The sequence below is a fragment of the Bacillus rossius genome, chromosome 10 (genome assembly GCF_032445375.1).
Source record: "Bacillus rossius redtenbacheri isolate Brsri chromosome 10, Brsri_v3, whole genome shotgun sequence".
NCBI lineage: Eukaryota > Metazoa > Arthropoda > Insecta > Phasmatodea > Bacillidae > Bacillus > Bacillus rossius.
This window is the reverse complement of record NC_086337.1, coordinates 27,715,291-27,737,245: the sequence shown is the minus strand read 5'-3', so window position 1 is coordinate 27,737,245 and position 21,955 is coordinate 27,715,291. Positions and strand designations below refer to the sequence as shown.

Below are 21,955 nucleotides of genomic sequence, written 5' to 3'. Positions count from 1 at the left end.
ACCCGAGAGGTATACAGCGGGCTTGTGTGGGGCTTTTGCAGGCTTGGATATCAGATTGTTCACGAATACGGAATATTTTCCGAGCGCTCGCAGTCCGTGCTACCCGAGAGGTATACAGCGGGCTTGTGTGGGGCTTTTGCAGGCTTGGATATCAGATTGTTCACGAAAAGGGAATATTTTCCGAGCGCTCGCAGTCCGTGCTACCCAAAAGGTATACAGCGGGCTTGTGTGGGGCTTTTGCAGGCTTGGATATCAGATTGTTCACGAATACGGAATATTTTCCGAGCGCTCGCAGTCCGTGCTACCCGAGAGGTATACAGCGGGCTTGTGTGGGGCTTTTGCAGGCTTGGATATCAGATTGTTCACGAAAAGGGAATATTTTCCGAGCGCTCGCAGTCCGTGCTACCCGAGAGGTATACAACGGGCTTGTGTGGGGCTTTTGCAGGCTTGGATATCAGATTGTTCACGAAAAGGGAATATTTTCCGAGCGCTCGCAGTCCGTGCTACCCGAAAGGTATACAGCGGGCTTGTGTGGGGCTTTTGCAGGCTTGGATATCAGATTGTTCACGAATACGGAATATTTTCCGAGCGCTCGCAGTCCGTGCTACCCGAGAGGTATACAGCGGGCTTGTGTGGGGCTTTTGCAGGCTTGGATATCAGATTGTTCACGAAAAGGGAATATTTTCCGAGCGCTCGCAGTCCGTGCTACCCCAGAGGTATACAGCGGGCTTGTGTGGGGCTTTTGCAGGGTTGGATATCAGATTGTTCACGAATACGGAATATTTTCCGAGCGCTCGCAGTCCGTGCTACCCGAGAGGTATACAGCGGGCTTGTGTGGGGCTTTTGCAGGCTTGGATATCAGATTGTTCACGAATACGGAATATTTTCCGAGCGCTCGCAGTCCGTGCTACCCGAGAGGTATACAGCGGGCTTGTGTGGGGCTTTTGCAGGCTTGGATATCAGATTGTTCACGAATACGGAATATTTTCCGAGCGCTCGCAGTCCGTGCTACCCGAGAGGTATACAGCGGGCTTGTGTGGGGCTTTTGCAGGCTTGGATATCAGATTGTTCACGAAAAGGGAATATTTTCCGAGCGCTCGCAGTCCGTGCTACCCGAGAGGTATACAGCAGGCTTGTGTGGGGCTTTTGCAGGCTTGGATATCAGATTGTTCACGAAAAGGGAATATTTTCCGAGCGCTCCAGTCCGTGCTACCCGAGAGGTATACAGCGGGCTTGTGTGGGGCTTTTGCAGGCTTGGTTATCAGATTGTTCACGAAAAGGGAATATTTTCCGAGCGCTCGCAGTCCGTGCTACCCGAGAGGTATACAGCGGGCTTGTGTGGGGCTTTTGCAGGCTTCGATATCAGATTGTTCACGAAAACGGAATATTTTCCGAGCGCTCGCAGTCCGTGCTACCCGAGAGGTATACAGCGGGCTTGTGTGGGGCTTTTGCAGGCTTGGATATCAGATTGTTCACGAATACGGAATATTTTCCGAGCGCTCGCAGTCCGTGCTACCCGAGAGGTTTACAGCGGGCTTGTGTGGGGCTTTTGCAGGCTTGGATATCAGATTGTTCACGAAAAGGGAATATTTTCCGAGCGCTCGCAGTCCGTGCTACCCGAGAGGTATACAGCGGGCTTGTGTGGGGCTTTTGCAGGCTTGGATATCAGATTGTTCACGAAAAGGGAATATTTTCCGAGCGCTCGCAGTCCGTGCTACCCGAGAGGTATACAGCGGGCTTGTGTGGGGCTTTTGCAGGCTTGGATATCAGATTGTTCACGAAAAGGGAATATTTTCCGAGCGCTCTCAGTCCGTGCTACCCGAAAGGTATACAGCGGGCTTGTGTGGGGCTTTTGCAGGCTTGGATATCAGATTGTTCACGAATACGGAATATTTTCCGAGCGCTCGCAGTCCGTGCTACCCGAGAGGTATACAGCGGGCTTGTGTGGGGCTTTTGCAGGCTTGGATATCAGATTGTTCACGAATACGGAATATTTTCCGAGCGCTCGCAGTCCGTGCTACCCGAGAGGTATACAGCGGGCTTGTGTGGGGCTTTTGCAGGCTTGGATATCAGATTGTTCACGAAAAGGGAATATTTTCCGAGCGCTCGCAGTCCGTGCTAACCGAGAGGTATACAGCGGGCTTGTGTGGGGCTTTTGCAGGCTTGGATATCAGATTGTTCACGAATACGGAATATTTTCCGAGCGCTCGCAGTCCGTGCTACCCGAGAGGTATACAGCGGGCTTGTGTGGGGCTTTTGCAGGCTTGGATATCAGATTGTTCACGAAAAGGGAATATTTTCCGAGCGCTCGCAGTCCGTGCTACCCGAGAGGTATACAGCGGGCTTGTTTGGGGCTTTTGCAGGCTTGGATATCAGATTGTTCACGAAAAGGGAATATTTTCCGAGCGCTCGCAGTCCGTGCTACCCGAGAGGTATACAGCGGGCTTGTGTGGGGCTTTTGCAGGCTTGGATATCAGATTGTTCACGAAAAGGGAATATTTTCCGAGCGCTCGGAGTCCGTGCTACCCGAAAGGTATACAGCGGGCTTGTGTGGGGCTTTTGCAGGCTTGGATATCAGATTGTTCACGAATACGGAATATTTTCCGAGCGCTCGCAGTCCGTGCTACCCGAGAGGTATACAGCGGGCTTGTGTGGGGCTTTTGCAGGCTTGGATATCAGATTGTTCACGAAAAGGGAATATTTTCCGAGCGCTCGCAGTCCGTGCTACCCGAGAGGTATACAGCGGGCTTGTTTGGGGCTTTTGCAGGCTTGGATATCAGATTGTTCACGAAAAGGGAATATTTTCCGAGCGCTCGCAGTCAGTGCTACCCGAGAGGTATACAGCGGGCTTGTGTGGGGCTTTTGCAGGCTAGGATATCAGATTGTTCACGAAAAGGGAATATTTTCGGAGCGCTCGCAGTCCGTGCTACCCAAGAGGTATACAGCGGGCTTGTGTGGGGCTTTTGCAGGCTTGGATATCAGATTGTTCACGAATACGGAATATTTTCCGAGCGCTCGCAGTCCGTGCTACCCGAGAGGTATACAGCGGGCTTGTGTGGGGCTTTTGCAGGCTTGGATATCAGATTGTTCACGAATACGGAATATTTTCCGAGCGCTCGCAGTCCGTGCTACCCGAGAGGTATACAGCGGGCTTGTGTGGGGCTTTTGCAGGCTTGGATATCAGATTGTTCACGAAAAGGGAATATTTTCCGAGCGCTCGCAGTCCGTGCTAACCGAGAGGTATACAGCGGGCTTGTGTGGGGCTTTTGCAGGCTTGGATATCAGATTGTTCACGAATACGGAATATTTTCCGAGCGCTCGCAGTCCGTGCTACCCGAGAGGTATACAGCGGGCTTGTGTGGGGCTTTTGCAGGCTTGGATATCAGATTGTTCACGAAAAGGGAATATTTTCCGAGCGCTCGCAGTCCGTGCTACCCGAGAGGTATACAGCGGGCTTGTGTGGGGCTTTTGCAGGCTTGGATATCAGATTGTTCACGAAAAGGGAATATTTTCCGAGCGCTCGCAGTCCGTGCTACCCGAGAGGTATACAGCGGGCTTGTTTGGGGCTTTTGCAGGCTTGGATATCAGATTGTTCACGAAAAGGGAATATTTTCCGAGCGCTCGCAGTCAGTGCTACCCGAGAGGTATACAGCGGGCTTGTGTGGGGCTTTTGCAGGCTAGGATATCAGATTGTTCACGAAAAGGGAATATTTTCCGAGCGCTCGCAGTCCGTGCTACCCAAGAGGTATACAGCGGGCTTGTGTGGGGCTTTTGCAGGCTTGGATATCAGATTGTTCACGAAAAGGGAATATTTTCCGAGCGCTCGCAGTCCGTGCTACCCGAGAGGTATACAGCGGGCTTGTTTGGGGCTTTTGCAGGCTTGGATATCAGATTGTTCACGAAAAGGGAATATTTTCCGAGCGCTCGCAGTCCGTGCTACCCGAGAGGTATACAGCGGGCTTGTGTGGGGCTTTTGCAGGCTTGGATATCAGATTGTTCACGAAAAGGGAATATTTTCCGAGCGCTCGCAGTCCGTGCTACCCAAAAGGTATACAGCGGGCTTGTGTGGGGCTTTTGCAGGCTTGGATATCAGATTGTTCACGAATACGGAATATTTTCCGAGCGCTCGCAGTCCGTGCTACCCGAGAGGTATACAGCGGGCTTGTGTGGGGCTTTTGCAGGCTTGGATATCAGATTGTTCACGAAAAGGGAATATTTTCCGAGCGCTCGCAGTCCGTGCTACCCGAGAGGTATACAGCGGGCTTGTGTGGGGCTTTTGCAGGCTTGGATATCAGATTGTTCACGAAAAGGGAATATTTTCCGAGCGCTCGCAGTCCGTGCTACCCGAAAGGTATACAGCGGGCTTGTGTGGGGCTTTTGCAGGCTTGGATATCAGATTGTTCACGAATACGGAATATTTTCCGAGCGCTCGCAGTCCGTGCTACCCGAGAGGTATACAGCGGGCTTGTGTGGGGCTTTTGCAGGCTTGGATATCAGATTGTTCACGAAAAGGGAATATTTTCCGAGCGCTCGCAGTCCGTGCTACCCCAGAGGTATACAGCGGGCTTGTGTGGGGCTTTTGCAGGCTTGGATATCAGATTGTTCACGAATACGGAATATTTTCCGAGCGCTCGCAGTCCGTGCTACCCGAGAGGTATACAGCGGGCTTGTGTGGGGCTTTTGCAGGCTTGGATATCAGATTGTTCACGAATACGGAATATTTTCCGAGCGCTCGCAGTCCGTGCTACCCGAGAGGTATACAGCGGGCTTGTGTGGGGCTTTTGCAGGCTTGGATATCAGATTGTTCACGAATACGGAATATTTTCCGAGCGCTCGCAGTCCGTGCTACCCGAGAGGTATACAGCGGGCTTGTGTGGGGCTTTTGCAGGCTTGGATATCAGATTGTTCACGAAAAGGGAATATTTTCCGAGCGCTCGCAGTCCGTGCTACCCGAGAGGTATACAGCAGGCTTGTGTGGGGCTTTTGCAGGCTTGGATATCAGATTGTTCACGAAAAGGGAATATTTTCCGAGCGCTCGCAGTCCGTGCTACCCGAGAGGTATACAGCGGGCTTGTGTGGGGCTTTTGCAGGCTTGGATATCAGATTGTTCACGAAAAGGGAATATTTTCCGAGCGCTCGCAGTCCGTGCTACCCGAAAGGTATACAGCGGGCTTGTGTGGGGCTTTTGCAGGCTTGGATATCAGATTGTTCACGAATACGGAATATTTTCCGAGCGCTCGCAGTCCGTGCTACCCGAGAGGTATACAGCGGGCTTGTGTGGGGCTTTTGCAGGCTTGGATATCAGATTGTTCACGAAAAGGGAATATTTTCCGAGCGCTCGCAGTCCGTGCTACCCCAGAGGTATACAGCGGGCTTGTGTGGGGCTTTTGCAGGCTTGGATATCAGATTGTTCACGAATACGGAATATTTTCCGAGCGCTCGCAGTCCGTGCTACCCGAGAGGTATACAGCGGGCTTGTGTGGGGCTTTTGCAGGCTTGGATATCAGATTGTTCACGAATACGGAATATTTTCCGAGCGCTCGCAGTCCGTGCTACCCGAGAGGTATACAGCGGGCTTGTGTGGGGCTTTTGCAGGCTTGGATATCAGATTGTTCACGAATACGGAATATTTTCCGAGCGCTCGCAGTCCGTGCTACCCGAGAGGTATACAGCGGGCTTGTGTGGGGCTTTTGCAGGCTTGGATATCAGATTGTTCACGAAAAGGGAATATTTTCCGAGCGCTCGCAGTCCGTGCTACCCGAGAGGTATACAGCAGGCTTGTGTGGGGCTTTTGCAGGCTTGGATATCAGATTGTTCACGAAAAGGGAATATTTTCCGAGCGCTCCAGTCCGTGCTACCCGAGAGGTATACAGCGGGCTTGTGTGGGGCTTTTGCAGGCTTGGTTATCAGATTGTTCACGAAAAGGGAATATTTTCCGAGCGCTCGCAGTCCGTGCTACCCGAGAGGTATACAGCGGGCTTGTGTGGGGCTTTTGCAGGCTTCGATATCAGATTGTTCACGAAAACGGAATATTTTCCGAGCGCTCGCAGTCCGTGCTACCCGAGAGGTATACAGCGGGCTTGTGTGGGGCTTTTGCAGGCTTGGATATCAGATTGTTCACGAATACGGAATATTTTCCGAGCGCTCGCAGTCCGTGCTACCCGAGAGGTTTACAGCGGGCTTGTGTGGGGCTTTTGCAGGCTTGGATATCAGATTGTTCACGAATACGGAATATTTTCCGAGCGCTCGCAGTCCGTGCTACCCGAGAGGTATACAGCGGGCTTGTGTGGGGCTTTTGCAGGCTTGGATATCAGATTGTTCACGAAAAGGGAATATTTTCCGAGCGCTTGCAGTCCGTGCTACCCGAGAGGTATACAGCGTTCTTGTGTGGGGCTTTTGCAGGCTTGGATATCAGATTGTTCACGAATACGGAATATTTTCCGAGCGCTCGCAGTCCGTGCTACCCGAGAGGTATACAGCGGGCTTGTGTGGGGCTTTTGGAGGCTTGGATATCAGATTGTTCACGAAAAGGGAATATTTTCCGAGCGCTCGCAGTCCGTGCTACCCGAGAGGTATACAGCGGGCTTGTGTGGGGCTTTTGCAGGCTTGGATATCAGATTGTTCACGAAAAGGGAATATTTTCCGAGCGCTCGCAGTCCGTGCTACCCGAGAGGTATACAGCGGGCTTGTGTGGGGCTTTTGCAGGCTTGGATATCAGATTGTTCACGAAAAGGGAATATTTTCCGAGCGCTCGCAGTCCGTGCTACCCGAGAGGTATACAGCGGGCTTGTGTGGGGCTTTTGCAGGCTTGGATATCAGATTGTTCACGAAAAGGGAATATTTTCCGAGCGCTCGCAGTCCGTGCTACCCGAGAGGTATACAGCAGGCTTGTGTGGGGCTTTTGCAGGCTTGGATATCAGATTGTTCACGAAAAGGGAATATTTTCCGAGCGCTCGCAGTCCGTGCTACCCGAGAGGTATACAGCGGGCTTGTGTGGGGCTTTTGCAGGCTTGGATATCAGATTGTTCACGAAAACGGAATATTTTCCGAGCGCTCGCAGTCCGTGCTACCCGAGAGGTATACAGCGGGCTGGTGTGGGGCTTTTGCAGGCTTGGATATCAGATTGTTCACGAAAAGGGAATATTTTCCGAGCGCTCGCAGTCCGTGCTACCCGAGAGGTATACAGCGGGCTTGTGTGGGGCTTTTGCAGGCTTGGATATCAGATTGTTCACGAAAAGGGAATATTTTCCGAGCGCTCGCAGTCCGTGCTACCCGAGAGGTATACAGCGGGCTTGTGTGGGGCTTTTGCAGGCTTGGATATCAGATTGTTCACGAAAAGGGAATATTTTCCGAGCGCTCGCAGTCCGTGCTACCCGAGAGGTATACAGCGGGCTTGTGTGGGGAATTTGCAGGCTTGGATATCAGATTGTTCACGAAAACGGAATATTTTCCGAGCGCTCGCAGTCCGTGCTACCCGAGAGGTATACAGCGGGCTTGTGTGGGGCTTTTGCAGGCTTGGATATCAGATTGTTCACGAAAAGGGAATATTTTCCGAGCGCTCGCAGTCCGTGCTACCCGAGAGGTATACAGCGGGCTTGTGTGGGGCTTTTGCAGGCTTGGATATCAGATTGTTCACGAAAAGGGAATATTTTCCGAGCGCTTGCAGTCCGTGCTACCCGAGAGGTATACAGCGGGCTTGTGTGGGGCTTTTGCAGGCTTGGATATCAGATTGTTTACGAAAAGGGAATATTTTCCGAGCGCTCGCAGTCCGTGCTACCCGAGAGGTATACAGCGGGCTTGTGTGGGGCTTTTGCAGGCTTGGATATCAGATTGTTCACGAAAAGGGAATATTTTCCGAGCGCTCGCAGTCCGTGCTACCCGAGAGGTATACAGCGGGCTTGTGTGGGGCTTTTGCAGGCTTGGATATCAGATTGTTCACGAAAAGGGAATATTTTCCGAGCGCTCGCAGTCCGTGCTACCCGAAAGGTATACAGCGGGCTTGTGTGGGGCTTTTGCAGGCTTGGATATCAGATTGTTCACGAATACGGAATATTTTCCGAGCGCTCGCAGTCCGTGCTACCCGAGAGGTATACAGCGAGCTTGTGTGGGGCTTTTGCAGGCTTGGATATCAGATTGTTCACGAAAAGGGAATATTTTCCGAGCGCTCGCAGTCCGTGCTACCCCAGAGGTATACAGCGGGCTTGTGTGGGGCTTTTGCAGGCTTGGATATCAGATTGTTCACGAATACGGAATATTTTCCGAGCGCTCGCAGTCCGTGCTACCCGAGAGGTATACAGCGGGCTTGTGTGGGGCTTTTGCAGGCTTGGATATCAGATTGTTCACGAATACGGAATATTTTCCGAGCGCTCGCAGTCCGTGCTACCCGAGAGGTATACAGCGGGCTTGTGTGGGGCTTTTGCAGGCTTGGATATCAGATTGTTCACGAATACGGAATATTTTCCGAGCGCTCGCAGTCCGTGCTACCCGAGAGGTATACAGCGGGCTTGTGTGGGGCTTTTGCAGGCTTGGATATCAGATTGTTCACGAAAAGGGAATATTTTCCGAGCGCTCGCAGTCCGTGCTACCCGAGAGGTATACAGCAGGCTTGTGTGGGGCTTTTGCAGGTTTGGATATCAGATTGTTCACGAAAAGGGAATATTTTCCGAGCGCTCCAGTCCGTGCTACCCGAGAGGTATACAGCGGGCTTGTGTGGGGCTTTTGCAGGCTTGGTTATCAGATTGTTCACGAAAAGGGAATATTTTCCGAGCGCTCGCAGTCCGTGCTACCCGAGAGGTATACAGCGGGCTTGTGTGGGGCTTTTGCAGGCTTCGATATCAGATTGTTCACGAAAACGGAATATTTTCCGAGCGCTCGCAGTCCGTGCTACCCGAGAGGTATACAGCGGGCTTGTGTGGGGCTTTTGCAGGCTTGGATATCAGATTGTTCACGAATACGGAATATTTTCCGAGCGCTCGCAGTCCGTGCTACCCGAGAGGTTTACAGCGGGCTTGTGTGGGGCTTTTGCAGGCTTGGATATCAGATTGTTCACGAATACGGAATATTTTCCGAGCGCTCGCAGTCCGTGCTACCCGAGAGGTATACAGCGGGCTTGTGTGGGGCTTTTGCAGGCTTGGATATCAGATTGTTCACGAAAAGGGAATATTTTCCGAGCGCTTGCAGTCCGTGCTACCCGAGAGGTATACAGCGGGCTTGTGTGGGGCTTTTGCAGGCTTGGATATCAGATTGTTCACGAATACGGAATATTTTCCGAGCGCTCGCAGTCCGTGCTACCCGAGAGGTATACAGCGGGCTTGTGTGGGGCTTTTGGAGGCTTGGATATCAGATTGTTCACGAAAAGGGAATATTTTCCGAGCGCTCGCAGTCCGTGCTACCCGAGAGGTATACAGCGGGCTTGTGTGGGGCTTTTGCAGGCTTGGATATCAGATTGTTCACGAAAAGGGAATATTTTCCGAGCGCTCGCAGTCCGTGCTACCCGAAAGGTATACAGCGGCCTTGTGTGGGGCTTTTGCAGGCTTGGATATCAGATTGTTCACGAAAAGGGAATATTTTCCGAGCGCTCGCAGTCCGTGCTACCCGAGAGGTATACAGCGGGCTTGTGTGGGGCTTTTGCAGGCTTGGATATCAGATTGTTCACGAAAAGGGAATATTTTCCGAGCGCTCGCAGTCCGTGCTACCCGAGAGGTATACAGCAGGCTTGTGTGGGGCTTTTGCAGGCTTGGATATCAGATTGTTCACGAAAAGGGAATATTTTCCGAGCGCTCGCAGTCCGTGCTACCCGAGAGGTATACAGCGGGCTTGTGTGGGGCTTTTGCAGGCTTGGATATCAGATTGTTCACGAAAACGGAATATTTTCCGAGCGCTCGCAGTCCGTGCTACCCGAGAGGTATACAGCGGGCTGGTGTGGGGCTTTTGCAGGCTTGGATATCAGATTGTTCACGAAAAGGGAGTATTTTCCGAGCGCTCGCAGTCCGTGCTACCCGAGAGGTATACAGCGGGCTTGTGTGGGGCTTTTGCAGGCTTGGATATCAGATTGTTCACGAAAAGGGAATATTTTCCGAGCGCTCGCAGTCCGTGCTACCCGAGAGGTATACAGCGGGCTTGTGTGGGGCTTTTGCAGGCTTGGATATCAGATTGTTCACGAAAAGGGAATATTTTCCGAGCGCTCGCAGTCCGTGCTACCCGAGAGGTATACAGCGGGCTTGTGTGGGGAATTTGCAGGCTTGGATATCAGATTGTTCACGAAAACGGAATATTTTCCGAGCGCTCGCAGTCCGTGCTACCCGAGAGGTATACAGCGGGCTTGTGTGGGGCTTTTGCAGGCTTGGATATCAGATTGTTCACGAAAAGGGAATATTTTCCGAGCGCTCGCAGTCCGTGCTACCCGAGAGGTATACAGCGGGCTTGTGTGGGGCTTTTGCAGGCTTGGATATCAGATTGTTCACGAAAAGGGAATATTTTCCGAGCGCTTGCAGTCCGTGCTACCCGAGAGGTATACAGCGGGCTTGTGTGGGGCTTTTGCAGGCTTGGATATCAGATTGTTTACGAAAAGGGAATATTTTCCGAGCGCTCGCAGTCCGTGCTACCCGAGAGGTATACAGCGGGCTTGTGTGGGGCTTTTGCAGGCTTGGATATCAGATTGTTCACGAAAAGGGAATATTTTCCGAGCGCTCGCAGTCCGTGCTACCCGAGAGGTATACAGCGGGCTTGTGTGGGGCTTTTGCAGGCTTGGATATTAGATTGTTCACGAAAAGGGAATATTTTCCGAGCGCTCGCAGTCCGTGCTACCCGAGAGGTATACAGCGGGCTTGTGTGGGGCTTTTGCAGGCTTGGATATCAGATTGTTCACGAAAAGGGAATATTTTCCGAGCACTCGCAGTCCGTGCTACCCGAGAGGTATACAGCGGGCTTGTGTGGGGCTTTTGCAGGCTTGGATATCAGATTGTTCACGAAAAGGGAATATTTTCCGAGCGCTCGCAGTCCGTGCTACCCGAGAGGTATACAGCGGGCTTGTGTGGGGCTTTTGCAGGCTTGGATATCAGATTGTTCACGAAAAGGGAATATTTTCCGAGCGTTGCAGTCCGTGCTACCCGAGAGGTATACAGCGGGCTTGTGTGGGGCTTTTGCAGGCTTGGATATCAGATTGTTCACGAAAAGGGAATATTTTCCGAGCGCTCGCAGTCCGTGCTACCCGAGAGGTATACAGCGGGCTTGTGTGGGGTTTTTGCAGGCTTTGATATCAGATTGTTCACGAAAAGGGAATATTTTCCGAGCGCTCGCAGTCCGTGCTACCCGAGAGGTATACAGCGGGCTTGTGTGGGGCTTTTGCAGGCTTGGATATCAGATTGTTCACGAATACGGAATATTTTCCGAGCACTCGCAGTCCGTGCTACCCGAGAGGTATACAGCGGGCTTGTGTGGGGCTTTTGCAGGCTTGGATATCAGATTGTTCACGAAAAGGGAATATTTTCCGAGCGCTCGCAGTCCGTGCTACCCGAGAGGTATACAGCGGGCTTGTGTGGGGCTTTTGCAGGCTTGGATATCAGATTGTTCACGAATACGGAATATTTTCCGAGCGCTCGCAGTCCGTGCTACCCGAGAGGTATACAGCGGGCTTGTGTGGGGCTTTTGCAGGCTTGGATATCAGATTGTTCACGAAAAGGGAATATTTTCCGAGCGCTCGCAGTCCGTGCTACCCGAGAGGTATACAGCGGGCTTGTGTGGGGCTTTTGCAGGCTTGGATATCAGATTGTTCACGAAAAGGGAATATTTTCCAAGCGCTCGCAGTCCGTGCTACCCGAGAGGTATACAGCGGGCTTGTGTGGGGCTTTTGCAGGCTTGGATATCAGATTGTTCACGAAAAGGGAATATTTTCCGAGCGCTCGCAGTCCGTGCTACCCGAGAGGTATACAGCGGGCTTGTGTGGGGCTTTTGCAGGCTTGGATATCAGATTGTTCACGAATACGGAATATTTTCCGAGCGCTCGCAGTCCGTGCTACCCGAGAGGTATACAGCGGGCTTGTGTGGGGCTTTTGCAGGCTTGGATATCAGATTGTTCACGAAAAGGGAATATTTTCCGAGCGCTCGCAGTCCGTGCTACCCGAGAGGTATACAGCGGGCTTGTGTGGGGCTTTTGCAGGCTTGGATATCAGATTGTTCACGAAAAGGGAATATTTTCCAAGCGCTCGCAGTCCGTGCTACCCGAGAGGTATACAGCGGGCTTGTGTGGGGCTTTTGCAGGCTTGGATATCAGATTGTTCACGAATACGGAATATTTTCCGAGCGCTCGCAGTCCGTGCTACCCGAGAGGTATACAGCGGGCTTGTGTGGGGCTTTTGCAGGCTTGGATATCAGATTGTTCACGAAAAGGGAATATTTTCCGAGCGCTCGCAGTCCGTGCTACCCGAGAGGTATACAGCGGGCTTGTGTGGGGCTTTTGCAGGCTTGGATATCAGATTGTTCACGAAAAGGGAATATTTTCCGAGCGCTCGCAGTCCGTGCTACCCGAGAGGTATACAGCGGGCTTGTGTGGGGCTTTTGCAGGCTTGGATATCAGATTGTTCACGAATACGGAATATTTTCCGAGCGCTCGCAGTCCGTGCTACCCGAGAGGTATACAGCGGGCTTGTGTGGGGCTTTTGCAGGCTTGGATATCAGATTGTTCACGAAAAGGGAATATTTTCCGAGCGCTCGCAGTCCGTGCTACCCGAGAGGTATACAGCGGGCTTGTGTGGGGCTTTTGCAGGCTTGGATATCAGATTGTTCACGAAAAGGGAATATTTTCCAAGCGCTCGCAGTCCGTGCTACCCAAGAGGTATACAGCGGGCTTGTGTGGGGCTTTTGCAGGCTTGGATATCAGATTGTTCACGAATACGGAATATTTTCCGAGCGCTCGCAGTCCGTGCTACCCGAGAGGTATACAGCGGGCTTGTGTGGGGCTTTTGCAGGCTTGGATATCAGATTGTTCACGAATACGGAATATTTTCCGAGCGCTCGCAGTCCGTGCTACCCGAGAGGTATACAGCGGGCTTGTGTGGGGCTTTTGCAGGCTTGGATATCAGATTGTTCACGAAAAGGGAATATTTTCCGAGCGCTCGCAGTCCGTGCTACCCGAGAGGTATACAGCGGGCTTGTGTGGGGCCTTTGAAGGCTTGGATATCAGATTGTTCCGAATACGGAATATTTTCCGAGCGCTCGCAGTCCGTGCTACCCGAGAGGTATACAGCGGGCTTGTGTGGGGCTTTTGCAGGCTTGGATATCAGATTGTTCACGAAAAGGGAATATTTTCCGAGCGCTCGCAGTCCGTGCTACCCGAGAGGTATACAGCGGGCTTGTGTGGGGCTTTTGCAGGCTTGGATATCAGATTGTTCACGAATACGGAATATTTTCCGAGCGCTCGCAGTCCGTGCTACCCGAGAGGTATACAGCGGGCTTGTGTGGGGCTTTTGCAGGCTTGGATATCAGATTGTTCACGAAAAGGGAATATTTTCCGAGCGCTCGCAGTCCGTGCTACCCGAGAGGTATACAGCGGGCTTGTGTGGGGCTTTTGCAGGCTTGGATATCAGATTGTTCACGAAAAGGGAATATTTTCCGAGCGCTCGCAGTCCGTGCTACCCGAGAGGTATACAGCGGGCTTGTGTGGGGCTTTTGCAGGCTTGGATATCAGATTGTTCACGAAAAGGGAATATTTTCCGAGCGCTCGCAGTCCGTGCTACCCGAGAGGTATACAGCGGGCTTGTGTGGGGCTTTTGCAGGCTTGGATATCAGATTGTTCACGAAAAGGGAATATTTTCCAAGCGCTCGCAGTCCGTGCTACCCGAGAGGTATACAGCGGGCTTGTGTGGGGCTTTTGCTGGCTTGGATATCAGATTGTTCACGAATACGGAATATTTTCCGAGCGCTCGCAGTCCGTGCTACCCGAGAGGTATACAGCGGGCTTGTGTGGGGCTTTTGCAGGCTTGGATATCAGATTGTTCACGAAAAGGGAATATTTTCCGAGCGCTCGCAGTCCGTGCTACCCTAGAGGTATACAGCGGGCTTGTGTGGGGCTTTTGCAGGCTTGGATATCAGATTGTTCACGAATACGGAATATTTTCCGAGCGCTCGCAGTCCGTGCTACCCGAGAGGTATACAGCGGGCTTGTGTGGGGCTTTTGCAGGCTTGGATATCAGTTTGTTCACGAAAAGGGAATATTTTCCGAGCGCTCGCAGTCCGTGCTACCCGAGAGGTATACAGCGGGCTTGTGTGGGGCTTTTGCAGGCTTGGATATCAGATTGTTCACGGAAAAGGAATATTTTCCGAGCACTCGCAGTCCGTGCTACCCGAGAGGTATACAGCGGGCTTGTGTGGGGCTTTTGCAGGCTTGGATATCAGATTGTTCACGAAAAGGGAATATTTTCCGAGCGCTCGCAGTCCGTGCTACCCGAGAGGTATACAGCGGGCTTGTGTGGGGCTTTTGCAGGCTTGGATATCAGATTGTTCACGAAAAGGGAATATTTTCCGAGCGCTCTCAGTCCGTGCTACCCGAAAGGTATACAGCGGGCTTGTGTGGGGCTTTTGCAGGCTTGGATATCAGATTGTTCACGAAAAGGGAATATTTTCCGAGCGCTCGCAGTCCGTGCTACCCGAGAGGTATACAGCAGGCTTGTGTGGGGCTTTTGCAGGCTTGGATATCAGATTGTTCACGAAAAGGGAATATTTTCCGAGCGCTCCAGTCCGTGCTACCCGAGAGGTATACTGCGGGCTTGTGTGGGGCTTTTGCAGGCTTGGTTATCAGATTGTTCACGAAAAGGGAATATTTTCCGAGCGCTCGCAGTCCGTGCTACCCGAGAGGTATACAGCGGGCTTGTGTGGGGCTTTTGCAGGCTTCGATATCAGATTGTTCACGAAAACGGAATATTTTCCGAGCGCTCGCAGTCCGTGCTACCCGAGAGGTATACAGCGGGCTTGTGTGGGGCTTTTGCAGGCTTGGATATCAGATTGTTCACGAATACGGAATATTTTCTGAGCGCTCGCAGTCCGTGCTACCCGAGAGGTTTACAGCGGGCTTGTGTGGGGCTTTTGCAGGCTTGGATATCAGATTGTTCACGAATACGGAATATTTTCTGAGCGCTCGCAGTCCGTGCTACCCGAGAGGTTTACAGCGGGCTTGTGTGGGGCTTTTGCAGGCTTGGATATCAGATTGTTCACGAATACGGAATATTTTCCGAGTGCTCGCAGTCCGTGCTACCCGAGAGGTATACAGCGGGCTTGTGTGGGGCTTTTGCAGGCTTGGATATCAGATTGTTCACGAAAAGGGAATATTTTCCGAGCGCTTGCAGTCCGTGCTACCCGAGAGGTATACAGCGGGCTTGTGTGGGGCTTTTGCAGGCTTGGATATCAGATTGTTCACGAATACGGAATATTTTCCGAGCGCTCGCAGTCCGTGCTACCCGAGAGGTATACAGCGGGCTTGTGTGGGGCTTTTGCAGGCTTGGATATCAGATTGTTCACGAAAAGGGAATATTTTCCGAGCGCTCGCAGTCCGTGCTACCCGAGAGGTATACAGCGGGCTTGTGTGGGGCTTTTGCAGGCTTGGATATCAGATTGTTCACGAAAAGGGAATATTTTCCGAGCGCTCGCAGTCCGTGCTACCCGAGAGGTATACAGCGGGCTTGTGTGGGGCTTTTGCAGGCTTGGATATCAGATTGTTCACGAAAAGGGAATATTTTCCGAGCGCTCGCAGTCCGTGCTACCCGAGAGGTATACAGCAGGCTTGTGTGGGGCTTTTGCAGGCTTGGATATCAGATTGTTCACGAAAAGGGAATATTTTCCGAGCGCTCGCAGTCCGTGCTACCCGAGAGGTATACAGCGGGCTTGTGTGGGGCTTTTGCAGGCTTGGATATCAGATTGTTCACGAAAACGGAATATTTTCCGAGCGCTCGCAGTCCGTGCTACCCGAGAGGTATACAGCGGGCTGGTGTGGGGCTTTTGCAGGCTTGGATATCAGATTGTTCACGAAAAGGGAATATTTTCCGAGCGCTCGCAGTCCGTGCTACCCGAGAGGTATACAGCGGGCTTGTGTGGGGCTTTTGCAGGCTTGGATATCAGATTGTTCACGAAAAGGGAATATTTTCCGAGCGCTCGCAGTCCGTGCTACCCGAGAGGTATACAGCGGGCTTGTGTGGGGCTTTTGCAGGCTTGGATATCAGATTGTTCACGAAAAGGGAATATTTTCCGAGCGCTCGCAGTCCGTGCTACCCGAGAGGTATACAGCGGGCTTGTTTGGGGCTTTTGCAGGCTTGGATATCAGATTGTTCACGAAAAGGGAATATTTTCCGAGCGCTCGCAGTCCGTGCTACCCGAGAGGTATACAGCGGGCTTGTGTGGGGCTTTTGCAGGCTTGGATATCAGATTGTTCACGAAAAGGGAATATTTTCCGAGCGCTCGCAGTCCGTGCTACCCAAAAGGTATACAGCGGGCTTGTGTGGGGCTTTTGCAGGCTTGGATATCAGATTGTTCACGAATACGGAATATTTTCCGAGCGCTCGCAGTCCGTGCTACCCGAGAGGTATACAGCGGGCTTGTGTGGGGCTTTTGCAGGCTTGGATATCAGATTGTTCACGAAAAGGGAATATTTTCCGAGCGCTCGCAGTCCGTGCTACCCGAGAGGTATACAGCGGGCTTGTGTGGGGCTTTTGCAGGCTTGGATATCAGATTGTTCACGAAAAGGGAATATTTTCCGAGCGCTCGCAGTCCGTGCTACCCGAAAGGTATACAGCGGGCTTGTGTGGGGCTTTTGCAGGCTTGGATATCAGATTGTTCACGAATACGGAATATTTTCCGAGCGCTCGCAGTCCGTGCTACCCGAGAGGTATACAGCGGGCTTGTGTGGGGCTTTTGCAGGCTTGGATATCAGATTGTTCACGAAAAGGGAATATTTTCCGAGCGCTCGCAGTCCGTGCTACCCCAGAGGTATACAGCGGGCTTGTGTGGGGCTTTTGCAGGCTTGGATATCAGATTGTTCACGAATACGGAATATTTTCCGAGCGCTCGCAGTCCGTGCTACCCGAGAGGTATACAGCGGGCTTGTGTGGGGCTTTTGCAGGCTTGGATATCAGATTGTTCACGAATACGGAATATTTTCCGAGCGCTCGCAGTCCGTGCTACCCGAGAGGTATACAGCGCGCTTGTGTGGGGCTTTTGCAGGCTTGGATATCAGATTGTTCACGAATACGGAATATTTTCCGAGCGCTCGCAGTCCGTGCTACCCGAGAGGTATACAGCGGGCTTGTGTGGGGCTTTTGCAGGCTTGGATATCAGATTGTTCACGAAAAGGGAATATTTTCCGAGCGCTCGCAGTCCGTGCTACCCGAGAGGTATACAGCAGGCTTGTGTGGGGCTTTTGCAGGCTTGGATATCAGATTGTTCACGAAAAGGGAATATTTTCCGAGCGCTCCAGTCCGTGCTACCCGAGAGGTATACAGCGGGCTTGTGTGGGGCTTTTGCAGGCTTGGTTATCAGATTGTTCACGAAAAGGGAATATTTTCCGAGCGCTCGCAGTCCGTGCTACCCGAGAGGTATACAGCGGGCTTGTGTGGGGCTTTTGCAGGCTTCGATATCAGATTGTTCACGAAAACGGAATATTTTCCGAGCGCTCGCAGTCCGTGCTACCCGAGAGGTATACAGCGGGCTTGTGTGGGGCTTTTGCAGGCTTGGATATCAGATTGTTCACGAATACGGAATATTTTCCGAGCGCTCGCAGTCCGTGCTACCCGAGAGGTTTACAGCGGGCTTGTGTGGGGCTTTTGCAGGCTTGGATATCAGATTGTTCACGAATACGGAATATTTTCCGAGTGCTCGCAGTCCGTGCTACCCGAGAGGTATACAGCGGGCTTGTGTGGGGCTTTTGCAGGCTTGGATATCAGATTGTTCACGAAAAGGGAATATTTTCCGAGCGCTTGCAGTCCGTGCTACCCGAGAGGTATACAGCGGGCTTGTGTGGGGCTTTTGCAGGCTTGGATATCAGATTGTTCACGAATACGGAATATTTTCCGAGCGCTCGCAGTCCGTGCTACCCGAGAGGTATACAGCGGGCTTGTGTGGGGCTTTTGGAGGCTTGGATATCAGATTGTTCACGAAAAGGGAATATTTTCCGAGCGCTCGCAGTCCGTGCTACCCGAGAGGTATACAGCGGGCTTGTGTGGGGCTTTTGCAGGCTTGGATATCAGATTGTTCACGAAAAGGGAATATTTTCCGAGCGCTCGCAGTCCGTGCTACCCGAGAGGTATACAGCGGGCTTGTGTGGGGCTTTTGCAGGCTTGGATATCAGATTGTTCACGAAAAGGGAATATTTTCCGAGCGCTCGCAGTCCGTGCTACCCGAGAGGTATACAGCGGGCTTGTGTGGGGCTTTTGCAGGCTTGGATATCAGATTGTTCACGAAAAGGGAATATTTTCCGAGCGCTCGCAGTCCGTGCTACCCGAGAGGTATACAGCGGGCTTGTGTGGGGCTTTTGCAGGCTTGGATATCAGATTGTTCACGAAAAGGGAATATTTTCCGAGCGCTCGCAGTCCGTGCTACCCGAGAGGTATACAGCAGGCTTGTGTGGGGCTTTTGCAGGCTTGGATATCAGATTGTTCACGAAAAGGGAATATTTTCCGAGCGCTCGCAGTCCGTGCTACCCGAGAGGTATACAGCGGGCTTGTGTGGGGCTTTTGCAGGCTTGGATATCAGATTGTTCACGAAAACGGAATATTTTCCGAGCGCTCGCAGTCCGTGCTACCCGAGAGGTATACAGCGGGCTGGTGTGGGGCTTTTGCAGGCTTGGATATCAGATTGTTCACGAAAAGGGAATATTTTCCGAGCGCTCGCAGTCCGTGCTACCCGAGAGGTATACAGCGGGCTTGTGTGGGGCTTTTGCAGGCTTGGATATCAGATTGTTCACGAAAAGGGAATATTTTCCGAGCGCTCGCAGTCCGTGCTACCCGAGAGGTATACAGCGGGCTTGTGTGGGGCTTTTGCAGGCTTGGATATCAGATTGTTCACGAAAAGGGAATATTTTCCGAGCGCTCGCAGTCCGTGCTACCCGAGAGGTATACAGCGGGCTTGTGTGGGGAATTTGCAGGCTTGGATATCAGATTGTTCACGAAAACGGAATATTTTCCGAGCGCTCGCAGTCCGTGCTACCCGAGAGGTATACAGCGGGCTTGTGTGGGGCTTTTGCAGGCTTGGATATCAGATTGTTCACGAAAAGGGAATATTTTCCGAGCGCTCGCAGTCCGTGCTACCCGAGAGGTATACAGCGGGCTTGTGTGGGGCTTTTGCAGGCTTGGATATCAGATTGTTCACGAAAAGGGAATATTTTCCGAGCGCTTGCAGTCCGTGCTACCCGAGAGGTATACAGCGGGCTTGTGTGGGGCTTTTGCAGGCTTGGATATCAGATTGTTTACGAAAAGGGAATATTTTCCGAGCGCTCGCAGTCCGTGCTACCCGAGAGGTATACAGCGGGCTTGTGTGGGGCTTTTGCAGGCTTGGATATCAGATTGTTCACGAAAAGGGAATATTTTCCGAGCGCTCGCAGTCCGTGCTACCCGAGAGGTATACAGCGGGCTTGTGTGGGGCTTTTGCAGGCTTGGATATCAGATTGTTCACGAAAAGGGAATATTTTCCGAGCGCTCGCAGTCCGTGCTACCCGAGAGGTATACAGCGGGCTTGTGTGGGGCTTTTGCAGGCTTGGATATCAGATTGTTCACGAAAAGGGAATATTTTCCGAGCGCTCGCAGTCCGTGCTACCCGAGAGGTATACAGCGGGCTTGTGTGGGGCTTTTGCAGGCTTGGATATCAGATTGTTCACGAAAAGGGAATATTTTCCGAGCGCTCGCAGTCCGTGCTACCCGAGAGGTATACAGCGGGCTTGTGTGGGGCTTTTGCAGGCTTGGATATCAGATTGTTCACGAAAAGGGAATATTTTCCGAGCACTCGCAGTCCGTGCTACCCGAGAGGTATACAGCGGGCTTGTGTGGGGCTTTTGCAGGCTTGGATATCAGATTGTTCACGAAAAGGGAATATTTTCCGAGCGCTCGCAGTCCGTGCTACCCGAGAGGTATACAGCAGGCTTGTGTGGGGTTTTTGCAGGCTTGGATATCAGATTGTTCACGAAAAGGGAATATTTTCCGAGCGCTCGCAGTCCGTGCTACCCGAGAGGTATACAGCGGGCTTGTGTGGGGCTTTTGCAGGCTTGGATATCAGATTGTTCACGAATACGGAATATTTTCCGAGCACTCGCAGTCCGTGCTACCCGAGAGGTATACAGCGGGCTTGTGTGGGGCTTTTGCAGGCTTGGATATCAGATTGTTCACGAAAAGGGAATATTTTCCGAGCGCTCGCAGTCCGTGCTACCCGAGAGGTATACAGCGGGCTTGTGTGGGGCTTTTGCAGGCTTGGATATCAGATTGTTCACGAAAAGGGAATATTTTCCGAGCGCTCGCAGTCCGTGCTACCCGAGAGGTATACAGCGGGCTTGTGTGGGGCTTTTGCAGGCCTTGATATCAGATTGTTCACGAAAAGGGAATATTTTCCGAGCGCTCGCAGTCCGTGCTACCCGAGAGGTATACAGCGGGCTTGTGTGGGGCTTTTGCAAGCTTGGATATCAGATTGTTCACGAATACGGAATATTTTCCGAGCACTCGCAGTCCGTGCTACCCGAGAGGTATACAGTGGGCTTGTGTGGGGCTTTTGCAGGCTTGGATATCAGATTGTTCACGAAAAGGGAATATTTTCCGAGCGCTCGCAGTCCGTGCTACCCGAGAGGTATACAGCGGGCTTGTGTGGGGCTTTTGCAGGCTTGGATATCAGATTGTTCACGAAAAGGGAATATTTTCCGAGCGCTCGCAGTCCGTGCTACCCGAGAGGTATACAGCGGGCTTGTGTGGGGCTTTTGCAGGCTTGGATATCAGATTGTTCACGAAAACGGAATATTTTCCGAGCGCTCGCAGACACGGTGCTACCCAAGAGGTGTGCAGCGGGCTCGTGTGGGGGGCTTGCAGGCGGGCATCACCACGACCTTGAACTCGCGCTGCTCGGTGCTGGCGGCCGCCAACTCCGTCTACGGCCGCTGGGACGAGACCAAGGGCGAGGAGAACATAGACTTCATGCCCACCATCCTGTCCCGCTTCGACATGATCTTCATCGTGAAGGACGAGCACGACGAGCAGAGGGACAAGGTGAGGTCAAACTTTTTACGCTTCCGTAGCGGGAGGCAATTAAAAAAAAAAGGATTATAACAAAATCGGGGGATACAGTTTGGTGTTGCAGCTACATATCTATCATCTCCATCCAAAATTTAATTACTTCACTGGATATCTAAAGGATCAAAGCATTCGTTACTCTAAGTGAGGACTGTGGCTCATGGCGTGCGGTGGAGGGGGAAAGCGCCGCCATTTTGAGGTCATTTTGCTGCGTTTCGAGATTCCATGTAGTATAACTTTTTACTCGGAGAAGCTATGACGTTCCTTTATAAGTTTCAATCGTCAGCTCTCGTCATAATCTATCAATTGCATATATAAAAAAAATAGTGTAAAATGGTTACAGTGAATATATATGGTGAATATAATATAATCTAAAAAATATAATATCGGCCTATACGAGACTTCTTAGTGTTCAAACATGATTATAACATACATAAAATACAGTAAAACCCTGTTAAGATTTTTTCAAGGGACTGGATGCTTAAAACTTCTTAACAGGGAAAACTTCTTAAAAGGGAAAGTAATTTCCAATGCAAAAATCTATTTTACTCAAATGACGTGTACTGTATTCACACAAAAATACACTTACTATCATTGGCATGCTGTAATAACGGAATAACTAATGACATATTTTTTAACAGTAAATTGAATTTATTAAAACTGTATTTAATTTAATAAGCACATTAAAATTAGTATTATCAAAACACTAG

The 21,955-nt window shown here is 51.6% G+C and overlaps 1 protein-coding gene across 1 annotated transcript in view; it reads left to right on the top strand.

Moving 5' to 3' along the window:
• The window catches only part of LOC134535889 (DNA replication licensing factor Mcm5), a 121,064-nt gene that overhangs the window by 71,979 nt on the left and 27,130 nt on the right, over positions 1 to 21,955 (top strand). The window contains exon 10 of the mRNA XM_063375236.1: positions 21,045 to 21,221. Coding sequence (XP_063231306.1) covers positions 21,045 to 21,221 — 177 coding nt within the window. The remainder of the gene's footprint in view (positions 1 to 21,044; positions 21,222 to 21,955) is intronic.